Genomic DNA, 24,610 nt, shown 5'->3' with positions numbered 1-24,610 from the left:
GGGCACTTAAGTGACTTGCCCCAGGTCACGCAGCAAGCCTATGGCAGAGCTAGAAACAGAACCCAGGTCTCCTGAATCCCAATCCAGTGCTCTGTCCTCTGGGCCACACTGCCTCCCAGGACAGTAAATAATAACAAGAAAGTTTTTGGCAAAAAGAAAAGATAATATGAAACATTCTAGAATTTAAACTCTTAATGATAAATATAATTAACTCAAACTCATGAAAATGAATCAACTCAAAAAAGTACCATCATATCTCCACAAAATTTTGATTGCATCCTTTTTTATTTCAGAGTTTAGTGAATTTTATTATAGCAATAAGGCAATGATTTATTATATTAACAAACATACCAAATATGTATATAGCATTCTTATTAGATAAGTAATACAACAATTAAGTAATAAGGCAATTTTATCATTAGTTCTAGCACCTAACAGATTACCTGAAGCCTCAAAGTTTATAGGAATCATCACCTATACTCTAAGTTTCTCCTTGCTCTGTTATTTATCAGAACTAGAGCTGGGCAGAGAAAGGTAATTCCATGTGGTGTGTGGGATTTCAATATTTTGAAATTAGGTTTTGTTCCAGTTTGGAAAAAAAACTGCAAATTTCAAAATTCTCCAAAGAAATAGAATTCAACCCCAGAGCTGTGGACCCTGGAAGCCTAGGCTCCCAGCTGACTGGGAGGTAAGCTGTCAAGGAGGCGGTAGGGCAAACTGCAGGAAACCAGGTGGGTTTCCACTGGAACTTTGGCAAAATCAAATGATCTCCGCAAAACTTTCAGATTTTGCAGAATCGGCAAATGCTAATGAAAATATGTTTTGTTGGAATTTTTCCAATCAGCTCTAATCACAATACCTAAATCAAAAAAGCACTCATCTCAGATACCAGTATAGGGCCAGATTTTCCTCCCAGTTACATTGGTGCAACTCCATTGGAGTCAATGGGTTCAACTGGAGTAATTGGGAGCAGAATTTGGCCTATAATTTTGAAAGGTAGGCACAAATGACTATTACATTTTTTGGGTTTACACAATTCCCTTTGTCATGTACCAATATCACAAAAATAACTGGTTTGATGAAAAGGAAAAATGTATACAGAGTCCTTTTAAAGGAAGGTTTACATTACCAAAATGCCATTTATCTGTAACATGACGCATAACAACAATGTATTTTCCTTACTCTTTTGGGGGTCTCTTTCAGAGCCATATAAAGGGTCAAAGCAGCAAAAACTGCAGCCCATCTATTGCATTTTCATTAATACTATTCCATCCTCCATTTCCAACTACCTCTCACTACCTCAGTGGCTTTGGGCGAAGTGAGATGATTTGATCCTTACAAATTATTCTTCATCTTCTATTTGTATGGGGTATTTCAGGGATGCACATTACGATAGTAATTTCCTCTTAAAAGCAAGACAAAGCTTAGATTGCCTCAAGAATAGCCTTCTTTAAAACTTGTCAGCTCATCACAACATTGCCACCAACAATTCTCCTTCTGAGCCTGTTTCTTCTAAGCTGGAGATGCCATCATTCGAGTGAGTAATGGGGCAATTCTTCACCATACAGTACCTCACACTCTCTGTTCAGTGCTATAATCAGCATCTGTTCTTTAAATGTCTGTTTCTAAAATGTGTTATAATTAATATTCAATAGCAATAAATCATAGGACAGAATTTACAAATCCATTTCACAGATGGCTATGGTAGTTTTGAGAGCTATTATTCTGAGCACTTTCTCGATTAATTTCAGTTTTCAAATTATTATAAGAAGTATATATAGTACTCAAAAGAATCACTCCATTAGTTACCTGGTTTTCTGCAAAAAACACCATGCCTTCATCTGCAGTAGTTTGAATTTCCTGCTCGTAGTACAAATGAGGAATATTTGCTTCTCTAGCTGTGACAAGTGCATAGCCCGTGCCTTCAAAATAGTTTTGGTCAGACTCTGCTTTAAATCTATAACAATGAAACATCACAAATCAGAATATATGGGAGCAAATAACTGCTACCACATGGACATAACAAGAACCACAATAAATGTGATTTTTAAAAAAGCCTAAAACAAAATATTCAGTAACAGGGGTGACCAGATTCTAGTAATGCCAAATCCTGATCCCACTGAAGTCAATTTCTCATTAACCTCAGTGAGATTAAGATATGGTTTCTAGAGAAGAAAAACACTTAAAAAGTTTTAGTGACCAGATGTTTCTTTTTAATGTAATTTTATAAAGAAGCCAAATATTGTATGCTGTGGAGCTGAGGCATTTGAGTGTGTGTCTGGTTATTAGAATATTTGGGTGGCAGGGCATGTGAACTGAAGTTACTGTGGGTGTGAATGCTTTATTAAGTGGTAACTTGCCCTGATGTTAACGTGGTCACATCAACAGGAAATACAGTTAATCTTAATTTATCAGTGATAAAGTTTTTTCAATTTCTTAATGTAAAACACTTGCTGTATTTATTTCTTACCTACTGCATGGCTCCACTTCAGTGGTATTGAGATTAAATGTCCTCTTGAAGTTGTACAGGCTAATAACATTCTCATTTAGGTTGTCTAATTCAATGCAGCCTTGGTAATGACGGTAGTCTAGTGCACTGGGAGGCTGCAAAAAATAAAAGAGCCATAAAAATACCCCAATCAAAACATCAACATTAATTTAATAATGTTTACACAGACATGAAAATAGTAATGCTGTAACAATTAAAATGTATTGCAAATAAATGATATTGTTTAAGCTACAGGTTGCCATCCAAGAAGCACTATAACATGGTATAAATAATCAAAAGTGTTAGCTAAAGAATACTCAATGGTTAAAAATTCCCTGGTTATGATGATTAAACACCTTTGTAGGCCAGAATGATATTTCCATTTACCTGAAAATCTAGTGGGTATCCTCCCACATAAAAGACAACACTGTTGGGATCCAGATTTAGGAGTGTGTGACTGCTCCCACTGCTACTGTCAAAAGTCTTTTTGTCTGAGGTGGCTGCTTTAACGTAACTCAACTTTGCATACTGGTAAATCCTAAAAGCAAAGGGGAAAAGTAAAGGAATAGCACATTTTATTAATAAAGTAACATCTAAATATGATACAGAAAAAAAGGGATAGAGTGGGTTGTATTTTAAGAGTCTTGCACCTTTCAAACTTCACCCGATCCAAAGTAGCTTCCTCAGTGTTACTCTCAGTCACTGATGGGTCCACTTCTATTTCGGCTTCATTGCCTCCCAGGTTATAAACACAAATGAGACGACCATTTCTCACAGCCATACCAATGTAGTCCTTGGAGGCCTAGAAATAGAAGAGCAAATCAACTATCAGTGAATGATTGATGCTAGAGCTGGTAAAATATAGTAGGATTACTTCAGGGACACTACAGTGCTTTGAAAGCTGGAAAGCTATCCTCCTACTGTAGCAATCATTGCATTTAGAAACTTTTTTCAGTTTACTAATTTGGGATGGATGTTTTGTAGCTTCATTTGCTGCTCTGTTTCAATAATAATAATTTCAAATCAATTTAAGAGTCGTATGCACTTGGATTGAATGGGGTCCAAACACAACTCTTTCTTTTATTACTGTAACAAAAATATTACTTACTAATAAAAATACTTTCTACTTTTGTAGTGCCTTCCACCTGAGGTTATCAAAACACTATACACATACTAATTACTTTAGTCTCACAATGCCTCTGTGAGGTAAGTAAAATGGAAGAAACAATATTAGGTCCAATTGCTCCTATTGAGATCCCTGGAAGCAATAATCTTCCATACAATTATCATTTTATTTCTCCCATACAGAGTATTTCAATAAACCTCAATCAAAGCCATCATAGGCCAAATGTTCAGAAAGACTAGAATCATAGAACCATAGGGTTAGAAGGGACCCCAAGGGTCGTCTAGTCTACCTCCCTGCCAAGATGCAGGATTTGTTGTGTCTAAACCATCCCAAACAGATGGCTATCCAGCCTCCTTTTGAAAGCCTCCCGTGAAGGAGCTTCCATGACCTCTGTAGGCAGTCTGTTCCATTGTTCTACTGTTTTTACAGTTAAGAAGTTTTTCCTGAGATTTAATCAGGAAGATAAAATCCAGCACGGAATAACTGCACTTAAACATGTACCTGCATATCCACCACATTTATAGTGAATGCACGTACAGGGGGGTAACTGAGCATACAAACTGATAGGTGGTACCTACATACATAGGAAAATTGGGAAATTGTGCTGGGTGTTTGTGCAAATGGGAGTGCATGAGCAAGAATGTATTGTTTTGCATATGCAGGAGAGGGAAAATAAAGAGGTAAGGGACTAAATTTTAAAGAAGAGGACCATTTATAAACTTAATTAAGAAAAGGTTTGTTATTAGTTATACTGCAGTAACACTCAGAGGCCTGACACAGGATCAGGGTCCCATAGTGCTAGGGGCAATACAAACACACAGTAAGCCCGAAGCAAAGATTTTTACAATGAAGTCCATGGTTGCAAGTTAGGGTCACTGCCAAGATTAACTGGTGGCATCCATTATTGGGAAATAACTTTTGAGGCAGAACAGCAGGATAGGAGAAACAGATATTTGCCCAAACAGTTATGTGTCCAGTGGAGGAAAGGGCTATGTTTCTTCCCAATAAATGTATTCCTACACATAAAAAAATTAAGCTAATGGAAGTTATCTGCATTGACATCCCTTCATACTCCAAAATGCATTTTCTGTTCTAAGTATTGGAGTAAATAAAAAGAAATACCTACATCCTTATTGCCCAGGTACATTACAAACATATTTGAAGTCTGTTCCAAGCTCTCTTGTCTTGGCAGAGGTCTTTGGAGAAAAAAAGAAAGGGAAGTATAGCCTCTCAAATCCTCCAGATCACTTGGAGGTCGAACCTCTACCCCAGAACGACCATTGAACCTCATGGGAATAGCAACCTACCAAGAAAAACAAATACAATAGGTTAAACATTTCTACCTTTAAATTAAAAAAGGCATCACCTCCCTAACAACACTGGTTTGTGTCTGTGCTAAGTGACCTATGACTAACAGCCTAGGTGGCCATAATGTACCCACCTTAGCCATGGATTGCCACAACACTGCAAGATCTGACTCTAAGCCATCACAATTATACACAAGTGTAGGTACTACTCTGCTATTACTAATACTTAGTACTTACGCAACACTTTAGATCTTCAGACATTAACTAATCAGTCCCCACAACACCTTTGTATTGTAATTATTATTCCCATTTTACAGCTGAGGCAAGAAAGAGTCCAGGTCAAATGGAGCTGTCAGTGCTCTACACCTCTGAAAATCAGGCTTCTTATTCAGATGCCTACACATGGATACAAATGCCTCACTTTAGACACTTGGGTTGAAATTTTGGTCTCAATGCTTTGCTCAAGCCCTAGAAGTCAGGCCCTTTGCTCAGTCCCTTAGCTTCACTGCCTGTCAGGTACTACAACATGTAGCTAATAAAGATATACAATACCAGTATTTTTGAGAAGTTCTCTTTAGGCCAAGATCTGAGCAAAATCTTTTTCAGTGTGGACCACATCTTAATGGAAAGTGTCTCATGGACACTTGCCCTGTTATTTGTGATCATATCATCCCGTGGCAATCAATGGAAAAATGATACTATGAAAGTAATGTATATTTAGCTGCCTTTTAGTGCAATATAGCAGTTAGAAACAAACATCAGCAGCACTATGTGATCTGCCAGCTCTCTGTGGATCGCCAGGGAATCACAGACCAGTTTGAGAACCTCAGTTCTGATCAATAGTGACTGGCTTCAAAGAGCAGCATCCAGCCCTCCTTCACTGGAGAGAAGGTCACCACAACAAGGAGCCTTTGAAAGGAGAGGGAATACCAAAATGGGAATTGTAGGGACGATCTTGGCTAGGGGAGGGACCTTGGAGTGGGACAGAAGGAAAGGTATTCTATACTGTTGTATCTATTTTATTCTGGTGCCCACCACCACAGTATCTAAAGTGCTCGCTAAAACTAGTGGTTTGATTTTTATGTAGTATCCTTCATACGTATTATAACAAAATATTTTTTCAGAGGGGATTGAATGCATCCTTGTGTACAAAAATCCCTAATGTCAAGCAATCACGGACGTTTTTGTGACAGACCTTGTTTGCAGCATCTCTGGCCTGCTGAATGAGCTCTCTTATGCGGTTTACATTCTCAGATATGTTGCCTATTGGCATCAGCTGTTGGTTGATGCTCTCAATCTTGTTAAACAGATCCGGGAGCTTGCTTGTTAATTTCTTTACTGTTATTGTGATGAGAGAAAAAAATTATTGGAGGACTGGAAAGGAGGAGAGATACACATGCCAAAAATGCCAATTCTGATAGTCTTTATCACAAGTCTCACAATATTTGGTGTTTCCTTAAAATCCCAGCTCCTGGCGAAAACATTACATGAGAATCTCAGCTTTAATTATTTTTAAAAAACTAAGTTTTTAACCCTCATGATTGTGGAGAAAAGCCTGAAAATGTGACACAAGTGCCTAAAGGCTTAAAAGCCAAATAAAAAGAACTCCAAATTTATTATTTTTTAAAATCTCATGATTTTAAGTCAATCTTGTGGTTTTTGGATGCTAGGGGTTGGCCAAATTTGCTATACATATGGTTGGCTATTGTAATTCTCTTTTCATGTACACTCGTGTAAATCAGGAGTAGCTCCATTGATGCCAGCAGTTACACTGGCGTAAAACACTTGTAAATAAGCAGAACATCTGGTCCACAGTGTTTCAAACAATGCAGTTGTGCATAAATAAAATACACCATCCAGAAACTCACATTTTTCATTGTTATGCTTTAATTATCCACCTTCTCATAACACTATTGTTTTAAAAGCCACTTTTATTCAGATGCACTGTTCTCTTATTATTATTACATCATTAACATGGGGTTAATTTCACATACTCTATTTTATTTTATTCCATCAGACTCAGATTATATAGAGCTAAAAACAAATTCAGCATATAAATTTCTTGGGGCAATGACTATACCTCTTATGTTTGTACAGCACCTTGCACACAGTGGATGCAACCAGAAACAAATAATAATTATTATCATCACTATGTCTACCTGGTTACTCCTACAGAAATGGCACTTATTAGCAAACAGCAAGCACAGCACCCACCTGAATTGTTTGCTTCCGTCAAAGCCTTATTGAAGTCAGCACTCTGATTGCTTCCGTAGGTGCCCTTTATTTTTTCCACATCTGCTTTAATTGGGTTCAGTTCACCCAGTACATTAGCAGTGATATCATTGGCATTTTTGACCATGTTCTTTGCACTGGTAATGACGCTGTCTATGTCATCTAAAACACACACACACACAAAAGTGTAAGTAAATACTTTGAACAACGGCAGAATAACACAAAGTAGATGTGCTTAGTAAATGACCGACCTCTGTTTATCCCATTGAGATCATTTTGAAAAGAATCAAGGTTCATCAGCAGTCTGTTCTTCTTCCCTTCCACAATACCCAGTCTCTGCTTTATATCTTCAAGAGTTGGATTAATATCTGCAAAACAGTGCACTATGAATCAGTCTGGTAGGTGTTATACAAAGGTGCCCCGGCCATCTGGTGGAATGGCAGCAGCACTCTGCACTGTTACATGAGCATTGGGCACATACCTTTCCCATCCGGTTAAAAAACTTAGGTAGTATTATAGATAGTAACCAGGGGTGAAGATACCCATTCTGCCCCTCAGAGTAGGAAAAAAATAGTGATTAAGGCAGCTTAAGAGAAGGGCACAGATTTTGGGGATACATCATTATGCATATTCAATACATTATAATTATATATTATGTATATGATGCACAAATAAAAATACAATGTCCCATGATGATTATGACTAGTGATTATAATACTGCCACATTGTGGGAATGGGTTTTATGGAGTGAGGTCAAAAGGTAGTATCCTTGCATAGTAGACAGCCGCACTCACAAGGGGTGGATTGCTTCTAGTTGCTCCTGGCAACTCACTCAACTCTCAGTAGAGGCTCCAAGTAGCTGAGTGTGCACAGCAATGCCACCTCCCAAGACCTTTGGCCGCCATGATAAATCTAGTGATGGTAGCTAGCAAAGATAACTGCTAATGAAGGGCACTTCTGGCTCATCAGATGCTTCTACCATCACTAGACTAGGTGAAGAAAATGAAAGAGGAGAAAATCTACTGAATTTCTATCTAAGCAACCACCTAGTGACAACGAACACACTATTTGAACAAAGAAGGTTGCAGAGGAAGCCTGATGGACAAATGAAGAACATTGTGCTTGTGAACTGCAGATGGAAATGTGGTTGTGCAGATCATTTGTGGCCAAGATCGGATCAGATCACAAGTTAGTGCTGGTTTCAATGACATTGAGCAATCAAAAAAGTGGCAAGAACTAAGGTCTAAAATGTAGACAAACTGAAAGAGACAGATATCAGGAAAGAATACAAAGAAGCCATATGTAAAAACATCATGTCTATGGTGAAAGAAGAAAAGAACATTGAAGAGACATTGAACAGTGTAAAAAAATGGTATTATGGGAGCAGCTGAACAGGTGTTGAGCTACAAGGCCAAAGGAAAAGAAATCAAGATGGATAATGGATGAAATGCTGCAGCTGAGTAACAAGTGTAGGAAGCTGAAGGAGAATAAAAAGGAGGATGTAGGATTGTGGCAAGTTATGAGAATGTATGGGGCATCCCTGAGAAATTGATCAAGCTGATGGAAAACATCTACAGCAAGTTGAAGAATGCAATAGGCTGATCAGAGAGAGAGAGAAAAAAGAGAGCAAAGAGAGACAGAAACAATAGGATAAGTAAACAATGTCAAGAAGCAGAATACGTGAAGGAAAATGTAACACACAAGATAACAGAACTGAGTGGTACACATGAGTTGAAGATGTCAACGGTGAAAGACAAGTGAGGACAAATAATTGAGGATAACCAAACAAAGAATAAATGATGGAAAGAATATCTTGAAAATCTCTACAATGTGCAGAACTCCAGAGATGAAACAGTCCTGGAGAAGCTTCCAAGTACACCTAAGGGAGAACAGACGCAGGAATTCTCAGAAGAAGTAGTAAAGATTTCAATAGAAATGTTGAAAAAGAAAAAGTGCCAGGAAGTAACAACATAACAGCAGAGCTGCTGCAAATAGGCAAGAAACACGTGGTAAAAGTGATCCACAAATTACTCAACAAGATTTACAGACAAGAGCAAGTGTCTAGCGAATGGGGGAAAGTGATAATAGTACTGATCTATAAAAAGGGAGACAAGAGTGAATGCAAGAACTACAGAAGAATCAGCTATTGAGTGTGCCAGGAAAAGCATTTATCAAGACATTGCAGAGGAGAATGAAGAGGTATGTGGAAGTGGCACATGCAGATTTAGAATAGGATGAAGTACAATGTATCAGCTATTTGTGATAACACAGAGAAGTACACAGAACACAACTGAACCTGTTACAACAACTTTATAGACTTCAAATAGGCATTTGATAGCATTTGGCAGAAAGGATTGAGGCAAGTTATGAGACTGTATGGCATCCCTGAGATATTGATCAAGCTGATGGAAAGCATCTACAGCAAGTTGATGAGTGCAGCAAGAGTAGACAAGAAACAGATGGAATGTTTCAGGACTACAACAGGAATGTCGATACTGCTGTACGGATTGGAGTGCGAGAGTATGAGGAAAGCCAATGTATGCAAGATTTGACTGCAGAAATGAACTTGCTGAGGGAAATACTCAAAGTTTCAAGATTGCAGAAAATAAAAAATGAAGAGATAAGAAAATGGCAAGGGCAAGAAACATTGGATAGATGTGGTGAAGAATGACATAGACCAAAAAAGGTTTAAAGATTAACAATGCTGTGAAGTTGGTACACGATAGAAATTGGTGGAAGGACTTCATTAGGCCCCTTTGTCGTTGTTGAGATGATGGACGGGAATCAAAGAAGAGAAGAAGCCATGAAAGAAGGGAATGGAAAATAGGGGTGAAATATTATACTATGACCTATATACTATAAGATTGTATGCTTGTGTATCTGCTGGGCCACCTGCAATGAATGTATGTGTGCATGTGTGTGTGGACCAAGGATCTCTATAGGATGGAACATCAGAACTGCTCAAGTGTGTGTGACCATGTCACCCTCTATTGGCTGCATTCCAGAAAGGGTAAATCCTCTACTAAACATGCACCATTATGAATGTTTCTCAGGTTACTGCTAGTACAGAATATATTCGTGGATCAAAATAACAGCGCAGAAAGCCTACCTTTGCTTTTTATGAACAGACCTGTCAATATTGTGCAATTTAAGCTATTCAGGGGTTTGGCAAACAGAAGTGCACAGCATAATCCCACAGGCATGTGTGTGAAACGTAGGATACCCGATAAAACAAAGGGACAAAAAGCATGTACAATACATGGATCCCGTTTCAGTTAAAGTTGCTGAGATGCTTTACTGCAGAATCAGATGTTACACTATAATGGCAAGAAATGGAGACACCCTCCCTCTGCCTCTCCCAAGGGGAGAGTAGCTTTTGTTTCATAAGAGCCCCACTGACAACGGCTGCTGAGGGAGTTAATCAGTGCATTTCCTCGCCTCCCCGAACACACCCTTCCTTAGTTAGTGCTGCCCACATTTAGGAGTGCACAGGCCTCCTGGAGCCCCTCTGCAGTGGCTCTTCCAGTGGAAGTGCCAGGTGAATTTAACTCATACTTTATGTCCCAATCTAAAGGATTTTTTAAAAAAACTTTTGCACACACCCATAATAATACAAGTAGGTGCATGCTTATAGATCAGTGGCACTGGTCAGTGGATTATATCTATTATATATAACCTTTTAGAGTGACTAGCCCCAAATCTTGCCTTACCTTTTTTTCCTGTTTGAATATTTTAAATGTAAGTGTTTTAACCAGATCAAAATGTTCCTACTGTATTAAGATTCTGTTCTTGGAGATGATGCTCAACTTTTCTGAGACATTCAGAGTACACTAAGCAATACACTAGATAGGGGAAACTGAGGCATAGAGAAGTTACAGTGACTTGCCTAAGATCACCCAGCAAGCCAGTGACACAGCCAGGAACTGAGCCAATATCTCCTGAGCCCCAGTCCAGTGTTCTATTCATTAGGCCCCACGGCCTACCCTCCCGGCCTTTCTGGTCAGCGACCAAATCCTATCAATACCACAGTATATTTTACAGTCCCTTTTGTAGCATTCTTGGTTAAAGAGCTCTTATTACAATTTGAAATGTGTTTACAGAACTGCAATGTCCTGGGATTTCCCAAGCAGTATTAAGAACATAAAAATAGCTCTACTGGGTCAGACCAATGGTCCATCTAGCTCAGTATCCTGTCTTCCAACAGTGGCCAATCCCAGACACTTCAGAGGGAATGAACAGACCACAGCAACTATTGAGTGAACTATCCCATGTCATCCATGTCCAGAATCTGGCGGTCAGAGGCTTAGGGACACCCATAGAAAACCATTTAAAATGACACTTTAGGAATATAATCAATTTTTAACCTATATACAAGATTTAAATTATACTCAATCTCTGGCTTCTATCAGCAGGAGTGTCAGGAAGGCAGGCTTAATATAAACAATCCATTAGTTTGAGGTAACTAACCAAATTTAGTTCTAAGACTATAAAGCATATAGAATGTAATAGTACTGATTTTGCTGGGTTTAGGTAACTCACTCATCCTATGACCGCAGATCTTAATTCTAGATAGCTATATCTTGATGTAAAAACACACTGACTTTTTGCAGTGAAGACAGACCCTTCTACTTCAATGGGAGGTTAAGGCTGAACTGAACAATTTAAGAGCGGGACCGCAGCAAATTGTAGGATAAGGTCTTGCTGTAGAAGAGAATTGTAGAGGAGGGGGCAATGGCAGAATTTGGCATCCCACAGTGTGGACCATGATTGAGTTGAAGAATTCACTCCTCACCCTCTTGCAGAAGGAATTTTTCTAAACCATAGTATCATGTTCCATTATAAAAGGTAAGAATGGAGCTACCCTCTCCTGCTTACAGTTAAGTGTGTGTTACAGTGCTTTGCTAAATCAGAACCATAAACAGTGACTTTTAAATGAGAATTTCTAATACTGTATCAACATTCCTGTTATCGTCTTGCTTTTTACAGTACCTTGTAATGTCTTTTGTGTCATTTGTGCTTGATTTAATAGATTGCTGCTTTCAGTGTTCAGTCTCTTGGCTTTTCCTGATAGGTCTTCCCTCTCCACAGTCTGGTGATAAAGCATGGTACTGTAAGATTAGTTTTATAATTGAACTCAAAGCAGAAAAACAAATCAGAAGGAGTAAAAATTAATAATCTAATCTAGTTTAAAAAATAAAAGGAACAAATGTTTCCAACAAAAAGAAGACACCCCTCCCTTCACAGTTAGTGCTACTGGTGAAGCCCTGAGTATAACACAGCCCTCTGTCCTTAAAAACAATGTTTGTTCTTAGTGGAAAACTGTGTCTTCTGTCATCTTCTTGTCTACAGTCTATGGACCAATATTCAGACATTGGTAGCACCTAAATTGTGACCCATAATGCACATGCAAAACCAACATCTGAATATGAAGAACAGTAATTGTGCCTGCAAAAGGGTAATTTCTATGTGCAAATATACGTCTTATATGTGTACAATGAGGCAGTCACGGGTTCAACTTCAGTGCCCAGCTAATTATAAAGATAGACTCATAGACTCATAGACTTTAAGGTCAGAAGGGACCATTATGGTCATCTAGTCTGACCTCCCGCATGATGCAGGCCACAAAAGCTGACCCACCCAATTTCCCTTATCTCAGCTGTTGAAGTCTCCAGATCGTGATTTAAAGACTTCAAGTCGCAGAGAATCCTCCAGCTTGTGACCCCTGCCCTATGCTGCGGAGGAAGGCAAAAAACCTCCAGGGCCTCTGCCAATCTACCCTGGAGGAAAATTCCTTCCCGACCCCAAATATGGCGATCAGTAGAACCCCGAGCATACAGGCAAGATTCTCCAGCCGGACCCACATTTTACCAGCGATGGCACGTTATTGCCTAATTGACTAAAATCACGTTATCCCATCAAACCATTCCAAGATCACCTGTTTGGAACAAAATTACCATCGTTTGACAACTTAATGCCCTTACCAGTAAAGCTGAATCAGCTGCATTTACAGCTTTGTTGGCTGCTTCCTCAGCTGCGTTGACGGCATTAATAATATTTTCATAGGCAGTAGCAGCTTCCATGGCACAGTTCACCAACTCATCATTGCTGGCGTTTCTCTTAATTCTGTGGAAAACAGGGTGAAAAATACAACCATGGGCAAAAACTGCAGGCTAAAAAAAGAATGACTTATTTTAAACAGCATTTAATCTAAATATTTGCTAATTAATGCTGATGAAACAAATGCAAATGTTTTACAACAAAAACGGACCAACAGCAAATAGTATTTTGACATAAGGGGCCAGTTCTGGTCTCTAGTAACGCTGCTTTACACTAGTCTGGTGCTGCAAAGCAGCATTTAACTGAAAAGGCTTCCTGGCAATTCCAACGGGACAGTTCAACATGGCCAGCTCTGTGCCACCCCCATCACAGTCCCCGTGTAAGGACAACCTCCAGTTAATCCCCAGCTGCTGGAACAGCCCTTGGGGGGCCATGGACAGCCTAGCATAAGACAGAATCACTTCAGGGCTGCTCTATCTTGCACCGGGAAGCAGCCAAGCAGCCCTGGAATCAGGGAAATGTAAGAGACAAAAACCTTTGTGCTCAATTCACCTGTGCAGTGCCAGGTATCCAAGACTGCCTGGTTGATATTTATGACAATACTGTTTTGCTAACTGAACAAGTTGCACGGACAACTGGAAGTTTTCAAAAAAAGTCTGGACAGCCATCTGTCTTGGGTGGTTTAGACACAACAAATCCTACATCTTGGCAGGGAGTTAGACTAGATGATCTTTGCAGTCCCTTCTAACCCTATGACTCTATGAGTCTATGTTCTATGATTCTAACTAGCCAAAATCTCACAACCGAATTTTTGAGCAAAGTCATTTCCATCCAGATGGCATGTTATGGAGGTTACTTTACCTTTTGGGAGTTTTCTTGTTAGTATTAGGGCTACGTGAAAGTTATTTGCAAAGAAACAAAATAGAGTTCTGTCCTTTTTTGCTTCTTTAATACATATACAGAAGGTCTCAAAAACTTTATTTATTTTAAGGGTCTCTCCCTTCCCTATATATACTTTACCTTAGAAATATCAAGTATATCAAGTGTTTTGCCCTGACTTTCCTGGAGGATTTGTTGGAGCACCAGAAAATTAGTGTGAACTTTTACTGTGAGCAAATAAAGGGACAGAGGTGAAGATTCTTCAACAAAGAAAAAACTTTTCTCCCAACCGTATGTCAGGCATTGGAGTTAAACAGATATCAATAAAATCAAGCAAAAGGAAAAAAGGCATTTTAAAAAGTTTGACTAAAAATGACTAAAATTTCCTTCCTTTCTCAATACTCAGGTTTGACTCCCTTGATGCTCATGACCACCCCATTATTATTTATTTGTATTGTGATGATAGCCCAAGACCCAATCATAATCAGGCCTGAATTGTGCCAGATACTGCACTCAAGTTCCCAGGACCCTGAAAGAGTCTTTCAGGAAAAAGAGACCAAGACTTAAGACTTAAATGTCTAAGACAAAAAGCAAGCAGAAAAAAGAAAACTTTACACACCACAAAGCAGCAAAAGGAGGGACAAACCCATTTTTTTCTGTCTTTACAGGTCACTTTAAAGGGAAGTGAAATTATGCACAGTACATTACAATATTGTACATCATGTACTTGAACCGTTCATTTACAGAAATTAGAACATACTCAGCCAGTTGTCTTGCCAGGTCTTGCAAAATCTTGGCATGCTCCTCTGCCCTCACCACCAGTGGCTCTTTGCTGGCTGATAAGGAAAGGTCCTTCAGTTTTTCATTCAAGTCCTTCCTTGCTCCATCTAGTTTGGCAGCTAGATTTTCATATTCCTGTGGTTTTATAAAGAGAAATCTTATTTTTATTTCCACATATTACAAAGTGTCTGATAGTCAGCACTTCGCCCTTAGTCTTGCATGTGAATTAATCCCTATTTCCTTGCACAGCCGTGTAGAGCAAGGGAAAAAAGAAAACCCCTTTTCACAGACTGCAGTTAATCGATCACATTATAATCTATCCCATTATATTTTTACTTCAATTAGAATGAAGTAAGTTTTTACTCAGTATTTTTTTAATTTAAAATGTCACGTATTTTGATTAACTATACCTCTTTGCTCTTCTGCAGTAATCCAAGTATGCTGTTAGTCTGGGACAAGGAAGATTGGGCAGAGTTGAGATGAACCAAGACATCGTTCTGTTGTTTATTCATCACTTCAATTTGTTTCTAAGGAAAATTGGAGGGTTGGAAAGCATGTGATCAGTTCAGCTATTAGGGATGGGGGGAAATCAAATGATCATCTAGCCAAGCTAGTTAGCAGCAGCATTTCCAAAGCTCTCATTGCTGTATTATCTAGGTGCCTTTTGGGGATCTAATGACTTACTGATATTCACAGGTATTTGGGGAAATTTATATTAGCACAGCCCAGTTTGTCAAGCCAAGCGAGGAGCCGACTGGAGCTTTGTTTGCCTATCAGTGTATAGACATAGCTAGAGAAGCCCTAATCAACTCCTCACACTGCCTTGAAGCATTGACATCCTGGGCCTCTCTCCTCTCAACCCTGGAGGATATAAAAACAAGAAATCCAATAGTGACCTAGTCCCCCTCTCCCAAACCTTCTGGAAGACTGAAACCATCTCCAGAGTTGGACTCCCTCTTTGGGTCTTACCAGTGAGGGAAAGGGAAGGCGTTCCAGCTTGCCCTCTCTGGAAAGCTCTCAGGGGAGAATGAATGAAGATGCTTGGTTCCAGCATCTCCTGCTCAGTGGAGGGATCAGTGGGGAGAAGAGTCCTACAGCAGCAAGTACAATGGCCCTGAGGTTGTGGCAGGACAATGCACATCATAATCACAATCACATGGTATTTGTATCCAAGTGTGTGCAAGTCATCCCAATAGTAGGGTCTGCAATCAACCCATCTGCCCCTCTATCTATCTATCTTATCAAATTTAATCTTATCACAAATACACAAACATTTCAACTGGTGGCAGAGGCAAAGGCAAAAATGGATTAATGATCTGTGCAGATACATCCACCATTTAAGACAGTCTGTAAATATTTTTAGCTGTATTGTTAGAGGTGATGCCTAACACTGACATATAATATACTGAACAATTGTAATGTACAGTTGACAGTAGTGATTCTACTGTCCAAGAAGTGCTAACAAAACAGCTGAAAACTTAGCTTTGATAAAACAATGCAGTGTCCTTTGAATCAGAAATACTATTTGTTTAAGAGAATACAGGCTATAGTATGCTTACATTCCTTGCATTAATTCCATGTCCGACTAGTTCCGTTTATTCATTATAACATCTACAAGAGTTCGGGGGCTTATTAAATATGTGAAAAGTCTAACTTACTTTTTGCTGCGTTAGGCATCATCACAAACAGTGCTGCAGCATTTCTGACGAGGCATGATGGCAGGCAGCGCTTATTTATCAATAATTAATAACTAACACTATTTAGTGATTTTCATCCACAGATATCAAAGCAGGTTAACAACAGTGGCTAAGCATCATTATTCCCATTTTACAGGGCAATGGAGGCTCAGAGAGGTTAAGAGACAAGCTAAGAACCATACAACAAGACAGTGGCAGGGTCAGGAACTGAGCCTAGAGCTCCTGACTCTTTGTCCTGTGCTCAGTTTACTACACTCACAGGAGACAAAATGAATAATTATAGCTGAAGATGGAAATACTCGGAGCAGAGAGTATCCAGATTCTCATTTATACTAAATCCCCTCTACACCACTTTGGTTGTATGAAGGGGCCTTTAAGTGGGATTTAAGTGGGAAGGGGCCTTTAAGTAGGACAGTTGACACCCATTTTGAGACCTCTTTGCACTGCCAGAGAGGTGAAAAGAGACATTAGTGCAAATGGGAATCAAGCTCAGAATGAATAGAATTTGACTTTACAAGAAGGCCAAAAGTAAGACAGAAATATTTCCTTCCATCTAATAAGTCCAGTTTTTTTAAAAAGTGCTATTACCTTAATGTTTTCCAAGAGCACTCCATTATCTTTGTTTAAGTTTTCAGCCTGCTTCGTTTGGCCCGTTGCTTCATTCAGAGCTTCACGAAGGTCACTGAGTTTGGATTCATATTCGTTTAATGAATCTCTTATAGTTTTAACGACTCCATGGTTTTCTTGCTGGTGCTTTTGTAGCTCATTCCTAACACGCTCCAGCACTGCAAGATTAGAATTGAAAAAGATTTGCAGAAGCAAAACAAAATTAGCTTTACCCTGTGGGGTTCTGCCTTTAGGATTAAATAGCCCAGGCTTGTGAGATACTGAGTATTCTCAACAAATGTAGTTTCAGTGTGTGTCATGAGCATCTCATCCCATCAGTGATAAATGTGCTGCTTTTGGGATCCAGAATACTATGGATAATTTAACATGACAAATCAGCTCTAAATGAAATATGGTTGAAGGTGAACTTTTGGAAATACTAGATTAAAAAAAAAAAACATCAATCTAATCCAGCTTCATCACCAAAGAAGGCCAGGGTGAAACTGGGTGAAGCCATCAGCTCCAAAAGTGCAAAAAGTCTAAATCTATATTTAAATAATGCTGAAGCTGTGCCACAAACTGGGGCTTTACAATCTACTCTACCCCCAGTGATGGATGAGTTACATGACTGACTCCTATGTAGCACTGAGAGAACATTGTCATGGTTAAGTCAAGCAGCAGGCCAAGTTCTCGCCCAAGGTGCATCTATGATACAGTGTAACCAGGAGTTTGGTAGGGCACCTCAGCAGTCACTTGGTTCCAATCCTGGAGAGAAAACCCCTCCGAAGGAGGCCACGTCTACCTTTCTTCTCCATTGCACCTCCTTCCCAGCAGAGGAGTGTGTGACCCTGCCTTCCCACCTGTTAATTAGAGCAATCTGAAGAATATTATCAAGGGAGAATGGGTTTTTCCTTATGTCCCAGTAGAGATGGCAGGAGGTGGGGGTGGGAGGTATTCCCACCCAGCAGTGTGACATATGGGATCTTATGGGCCACACACAACTCAGAAATAGAGCCGTCAGCCATGGAGAGAATGGATCTGTTAGGCCAAAGACTTCCTATAATGGCAGAGGGAAATACGGTCACAGATGGAATTCTGTGCCCCTATTACACAATTTTTGTCTACAACCTTAGATACTGTATGTATGTGCAGCATGCTCTGCTCAGATGCACGACACTGTGTATGCCAGACAAATAGATTTCATGGAAATCATTTATGTACAGTTTGTGCAGTGAATGACATAAGGAATCCTGCTGAGCCCTACCTCACTCAAAGCCTGATCCAGCACCCACTGAAGGCTATGAGAGACTTTCCGTTGATTTCAATGGGGCTTGAATTTGGTTTTACTGCACACATAAAAAAGTTGCCAAAAATACATATGCTATTATATTGGATTATACTATTTCAGAAATAACATACGGTCATATAATAATAGACCATATTATAATATGGAAGCACATGGAGAGGACACAAGACTGGGGTGTAACCTTAACTTTTGTACTTCTTGACCCTTGAGTGCTCAACTATACTGCTTTAATAGTTTCTTAATGTAGATTTTTTTTATGGACTATCTACACACTATATTATTGTATATAATTTATGTTTACACTGTTTCTGTGCTTTATAATTAGCTAGTGGATAGATGAATATAGGACTTTTTCATTTAGATTCATTTAGAGATCAAATAATGCATTAGAAAGCAGACATCAAGACACTATTTCAATTTTTCCCCAATTTAACTTCTTTCATGATTACATTAAACATTCTTAACCTCCTTCAGAATCACTATGTTCACTTGAACAAAAGCTGATGACTGAAATACACTGCAAAGGTGCGATCAGATGCTGAAATTCCATATCACTCCCTGAGCGTCATCATTTGTAGTCTCTTATGTTTCAGACATAAGATTTGAACATTTTAAACTAAGCAGAATAATGAGCTAAGAGCTCAAGAAGGATCCCCTTACAGAGTTGAGCTTCTCTTCTCTCCCTCTCTGCATCTATTTGCAGTTGTACAAAGTTGCGTTTTCGCATCTCTCTCATCATCTGTTCTGCTTCAGCCAGTTCCTTGGCAGCATCCCCCACGGGCAATCTGTTGCCTTCTCCATTGGTGCCAGCTATCTGTTCCACGAGCACTGAAAAAGGAAATACCACATTCAAAGAGAGTAGATACTTAGATTTACACAAGGGAGACAAATCCCAGAGCAGCTCTTCTTTTTAAGCACATAAAGTCCAATCTTGCCTTCGTTACTGAGGGCTTGTCTACACAAACACTTTGTCCGTGGCAAGCTGGAGTGTAAATCTACCCTCACCTAGCCTGCCATGAACTAAGTTTCTGTGTATACCCAGCTGTACTTTGAAATGGGAGTAGATTAAAGCGTACTAAGGAACTTTTAGTGAGACAAATTTAGGTTAATTACATTAAACTGAAATTTATCAACAGTAATGCCACTGAAGCTAGTTGAATTGCAGCAGGTTTGAAGTATGCCCATTGTGTCTAACTTTTTATTTTATAAAGTTGATTTCATAGAATCATAGAATATCAGGGTTGGAAGGGACCTCAGGAGGTCATCTAGTCCAACCCCCTGCTCAAAGCAGGACCAATTCCCAACTAAATCATCCCAGCCAGGGCTTTGTCAAGCCGGGCCTTAAAAACCTCCAAGGAAGGAGATTCCACCACCTCCCTAGGTAAAGCATTCCAGTGCTTCACCACCCTCCTAGTGAAATAGTGTTTCCTAATATCCAACCTAGATCTCCCCCACTGCAACTTGAGACCATTGCTCCTTGTTCTGTCATCTGCCACCACTGAGAACAGCCGAGCTCCATCCTCTTTGGAACCCCCCCTCAGGTAGCTGAAAGCAGCTATCAAATCCCCCCTCATTCTTCTCTTCTGGAGACTAAACAATCCCAGTTCCCTCAGCCTCTCCTCATAAGTCATGTGCTCCAGACCCCTAATCATTTTTGTTGCCCTCCGCTGGACTCTTTCCAATTTTTCCACATCCTTCTTGTAGTGTGGGGCCCAAAACTGGACACAGTACTCCAGATGAGGCCTCACCAATGTCGCATAAAGGGGAACGATCACGTCCCTCGATCTGCTGGCAATGCCCCTACTTATACAGCCCAAAATGCCATTAGCCTTCTTGGCAACAAGAGCACACTGTTGACTCATATCCAGCTTCTCGTCCACTGTGACCCCTAGGTCCTTTTCTGCAGAACTGCTACCTAGTCATTCGGTTCCTAGTCTGTAGCAGTGCATAGGATTCTTCCGTCCTAAGTGCAGGACTCTGCACTTGTCCTTGTTGAACCTCATCAGGTTTCTTTTGGCCCAATCCTCCAATTTGTCTAGGTCCCTCTGTATCTGATCCCTACCCTCCAGCGTATCTACCACGCCTCCCAGTTTAGTGTCATCTGCAAACTTGCTGAGAGTGCAGTCCACACCATCCTCCAGATCATTAATAAAGATATTAAACAAAACCAGCCCCAGGACCGACCCTTGGGGCACTCCACTTGAAACCGGCTGCCAACTGGACATGGAGCCATTGAACTCTTCTCAAATTTCAGAAATTAATTAAAATATTGTATGTATGGTGATGAGATTTTGTAAAATAAAACATCACATAACAGTAGAAATCACCCTTACCCTGAATATTGATGATGACAATTTGTATTTTTGAAACCAAATCTTTTCCTTTTTGATTAGTCTGACCAAAATTATTAAATAATGTCTCGGCTTTCCTGTAATTCATTTCAACCTAACAAGAGAGGGGAAACAGACAATTAGAGATAGCACAGAGCAGACAAATTAATATTTTGTTATAAAAAGAGACGATTATTTTTACTTTGTTTTAGTAAGTCACCTTTTCTTGTAGCGCATTTACATCCTGATTAAGATTGATCAAGTCTGTCTCCAGCTCATCTGCCTTTGAGCCCTGGTTCAGAACAGTTGAACGGTAACTGTTCAACAAGATCTGAAAATAAAGAAAAAACATGTACATGACTGAACCAAATCTACCACCTAGAGACAGTATGGAACTGGAGCACAAGGACTGTATTTCTTCTAAAAAGTTAAAATACACTGGGCCAGATCGTCATCTGGAATAAAGATCAGGATTGCTTCATTAATTTCACAGGTGACCAATTTACACCAGCTGGTCTGTTGAATCCAATGTATTCCACCAGCAATGAGGGGATCTCAACTGAAGAATTAACTGGGTGAGCGGTGCAGAATATAAACTGCCTGAAAGTTGTAGGACTGCAGGAGCCCACAAAGTGAATTGGGATGGCCTAGGAGGGGGAGGGGCCACTGATGTTTTTAAGAACCCCACCTGGACCTCAGAGCAGCCCTCCCACAGTGTAACCCCCAGGGAAAAGTAGCCGTTTATTGTGGAGTCAGCAGTTTGTCTATGTTTGCTTGCACTCCACATTGACACAAACTGACATGAAATTCTAGTGTTCAGACGCTACTCTACACATCAGCTGAAATCTATTCCTTGAGGCTTTTTTTTTGGTTGAAGGTCACTTACTTTTAACTCCTTGGTGCGTGTTTCCAAATGCCTCATCTGTCCCAGTGTGTGGGTGCTTGCATTGACGTTTTGCAGCTGAGACTTAATCAACCGAAGCTCGTCACCCATTGTGCTCAAATCTTTCAGCAAAGTAATTACACAACTATCACAAGCTGAAAGGGAAATACCACAAGCAAAGGAAAACAATGAGAATCATTGCTATTTTGTGCAGAGAACATTTCAGTGGTCACAGTGAATGTAATGGAAGCCCTTTGATACTCTGTCACCGGGCACTACATGCATAACAAATGCAACAGCAAAGGTCACAGTACTGAAAGTGACTAAATCCAGAAATAAGGACGCCCACCGAACTCTCTTCTTGTCTGGCATTTTCACCCTATAACGTTTTTTCCCCATCTCTAAGTGCTTGGCTGATTCTTGTTTGAACTGGTTCATGGTTACTGCCATTATTGTTGCCTTTTCCAGTTTGTCTTCTTTCAAACAATCATCAGTACACCATGTTATTACCTACCATCGCAATCTTCATCGGGATCCACATCTTTTGGATCTTGGTTTAAGCATTCTGAAATCAGATAAATATAATCAGTAACCAAGACATTGTTATTAAGATTTTGTTATATTAATTTTTGTCTTTGTAAAAAATAATTTTAAACTTTGCACTCTAGGCCAGGGGTCAGCAACCTTTCAGAAGTGGTGTGCCAAGTCTTCATTTATTCACTCTAATTTAAGGTTTCGCGTGCCAGTAATACATTTTAACGTTTTTAGACGGTCTCTTTCTATAAATCTATAATATATAACTAAACTATTGTTGCATGTAAAGTAAATAAGGTTTTTAAAATGTTTAAGAAGCTTCATTTAAAATTACATTAAAATGCAGAGCCCCCCGGACCAGTGGCCAGGACCCAGACAGTGTGAGTGCCACTTGTAGTAAGAGGAGGCCCTGAGACATAAACCCTTGTATCAAAGGCCCGGTATGAGGCCTAAGGCATGAACTAAAGTAATGGTCAAGACTTTGCTAACATAAAGCAAAGTTAAGCTGTCAGCCAGAGGCAGGCCCTGCTCACAGAAGCTGGCAAGGAAAAGGCTGATGCTGCAAAAAGATACATACCTAAAAGGTACTGGACACTAGATATCAGAACATTCAGATACTTGCACATTCCACACAGATAACAAGGAACAGGCTGACCCATCCCAATGACAGGGCCAAAAGGGTAATATGATGGATAGAGTTGTTTTGTTCAAACCAACATGTACAAGATGAAAGGCGGCACCTTACTACGTAAAGGGGTTGTACCTTGCTACGTAGAGGGGTTGCACCTCAATACGTCAGGAGTGATGTATAATCTGTTTGTACCTGTGTATAAGAATGCATCCCTGAGTGGATATCTTTGTCCAGCCTAGGGGCCAGTGGAAAGTCCCGCCACTGACTGAGCTGAGTCCATTGTCAAGGGAGCACATATGTACTGGCTAGCCGCACCTTAGCAGCACCTTGGACTTCGTTTGCCCGGGAGCTGGAGACTGTGTATCTCTAAAGGCAATAAACCTGGCCGACGTGCCTTCGTACCTTACTAGAGTCTGTGGTCATTGGGGGTTCTCTTGGGATCTGCTGTGTCAGCTATCTGCGCAGAGCTGGGGCAGCACACAGAGGGAACACATGAACACAGCCGATTGATATCAACATTGAACAGAGCAGAGCACCACACTGGTAGCATCTGACACCACCACTGAAAATCAGCTTGCGTGCCGCCTTTGTCACGCGTGCCATAGGTTGCCAACCCCTGCTCTAGGCCATTAAAATGTGAGGGCAGACTCTGCAAATCTGTTTTTCAAGGATAAATAATTTGCATGTTATAGGAGCCGAAGAGCCAGATTCATTCAATCGGTGTAGAGCATTGTGCAGCATGCCCAGTTATGGAAAGTTTGCCAGTGTGTGTGTGTTGTGGTGGCACAAGGCTCCTTCAGTCTCAACCGTACCAGGGGGCTTGCAGGCAAAGTGGGCCATGCTGCTGAGAGATGGGACATGGCCAGAAAGGTAAGAGATGTTCTGGTGGGGCTCCTATGGAGCACCCTAGAGAATTTAAAGCTGCTCTTCTTCAGTGGAACCCCAGAAGAAGGGGAGTTTTCACACAACTCTGCCCTACCTTGGGGGTGATTCCCCCAGCAATTTGAAATACAGAGGGGTGAATCTGCACGTACCATATACTTTAAAATGAGTCTAAAATTGGCAAAAGAGGTTCAATAATGTACTCAACCATCCCTTTGGTGTGGGATGGAGAAACAGATCATCAATAGTGTTAAGAATTCAAAACTTAACTGCTATTAAATATGAACTATATTCCTCATAGGTTTTCATAGAATATCAGAGTTGGAAGGGACCTTAGGAGGTCATCTAGTCCAACCCCCTGCTCAAAGCAGGACTAATCCCCAGACAAATTTTTACCCCAGTTCCCTAAATGGCCCCCTCAAGGATTAAACTCACAACCCTGGGTTTAGCAGGCCAATGCTCAAACCACTGAGCTATCCCTCCTCCCTTACAGTCAGTTGTATCAAAACTCTTCCATTCCTTCATTGAAAGACAGACATTAGTATTCAACAAATTGTCTGTCTACCCTTACATACCTCCAGTAAGACGATCACAGCTAACCAGCTGACCATTATTATTACAATTACACTTCTGACAGTAACCTCCATATTTTAGCGGATTCCCAAAATATCCCGGAGCGCAGCTAGACAAAAGAAATATAGATATGTTATTAAATACTTGAAATTGCTTCCATCCCTTTTCTAAGATATATTTTCATTTAATAAAATCCTAGCCTTCCTTATAAACATAAAATTATAAAATTTTATATATAAAATTACAAAAATATATAACATTTTTTGGGAGCTATGCCTGCAAATCATGTTGCCTGGTAT

General features: G+C 40.0%; 1 protein-coding gene across 1 annotated transcript in view; it reads right to left on the bottom strand.

The window, feature by feature from the left end:
• Nucleotides 1–24,610, bottom strand: part of LAMA3 (laminin subunit alpha 3) — a 191,470-nt gene that overhangs the window by 18,097 nt on the left and 148,763 nt on the right. Inside the window, exons 45-63 of the mRNA XM_026659438.1 lie at nucleotides 24,314–24,420; nucleotides 22,206–22,256; nucleotides 21,695–21,846; nucleotides 21,029–21,139; nucleotides 20,812–20,923; nucleotides 19,139–19,306; nucleotides 17,155–17,351; nucleotides 15,280–15,396; nucleotides 14,850–15,004; nucleotides 13,135–13,276; nucleotides 12,143–12,242; nucleotides 7,405–7,521; nucleotides 7,136–7,315; nucleotides 6,117–6,259; nucleotides 4,741–4,917; nucleotides 3,139–3,290; nucleotides 2,876–3,026; nucleotides 2,471–2,604; nucleotides 1,810–1,957 (exon numbers count right to left, since the gene is read on the bottom strand). Coding sequence (XP_026515223.1) covers nucleotides 1,810–1,957; nucleotides 2,471–2,604; nucleotides 2,876–3,026; nucleotides 3,139–3,290; nucleotides 4,741–4,917; nucleotides 6,117–6,259; nucleotides 7,136–7,315; nucleotides 7,405–7,521; nucleotides 12,143–12,242; nucleotides 13,135–13,276; nucleotides 14,850–15,004; nucleotides 15,280–15,396; nucleotides 17,155–17,351; nucleotides 19,139–19,306; nucleotides 20,812–20,923; nucleotides 21,029–21,139; nucleotides 21,695–21,846; nucleotides 22,206–22,256; nucleotides 24,314–24,420 — 2,614 coding nt within the window. The remainder of the gene's footprint in view (nucleotides 1–1,809; nucleotides 1,958–2,470; nucleotides 2,605–2,875; nucleotides 3,027–3,138; nucleotides 3,291–4,740; nucleotides 4,918–6,116; nucleotides 6,260–7,135; nucleotides 7,316–7,404; nucleotides 7,522–12,142; nucleotides 12,243–13,134; nucleotides 13,277–14,849; nucleotides 15,005–15,279; nucleotides 15,397–17,154; nucleotides 17,352–19,138; nucleotides 19,307–20,811; nucleotides 20,924–21,028; nucleotides 21,140–21,694; nucleotides 21,847–22,205; nucleotides 22,257–24,313; nucleotides 24,421–24,610) is intronic.

This window comes from Terrapene carolina, unplaced genomic scaffold (assembly GCF_002925995.2).
Source record: "Terrapene carolina triunguis isolate 2854851 unplaced genomic scaffold, T_m_triunguis-2.0 Scaffold58, whole genome shotgun sequence".
NCBI classification, from domain to species: domain Eukaryota; kingdom Metazoa; phylum Chordata; order Testudines; family Emydidae; genus Terrapene; species Terrapene triunguis.
The sequence above is the reverse complement of the archived record's forward strand: the minus strand, read 5'-3'. Positions and strand labels throughout refer to the sequence as shown.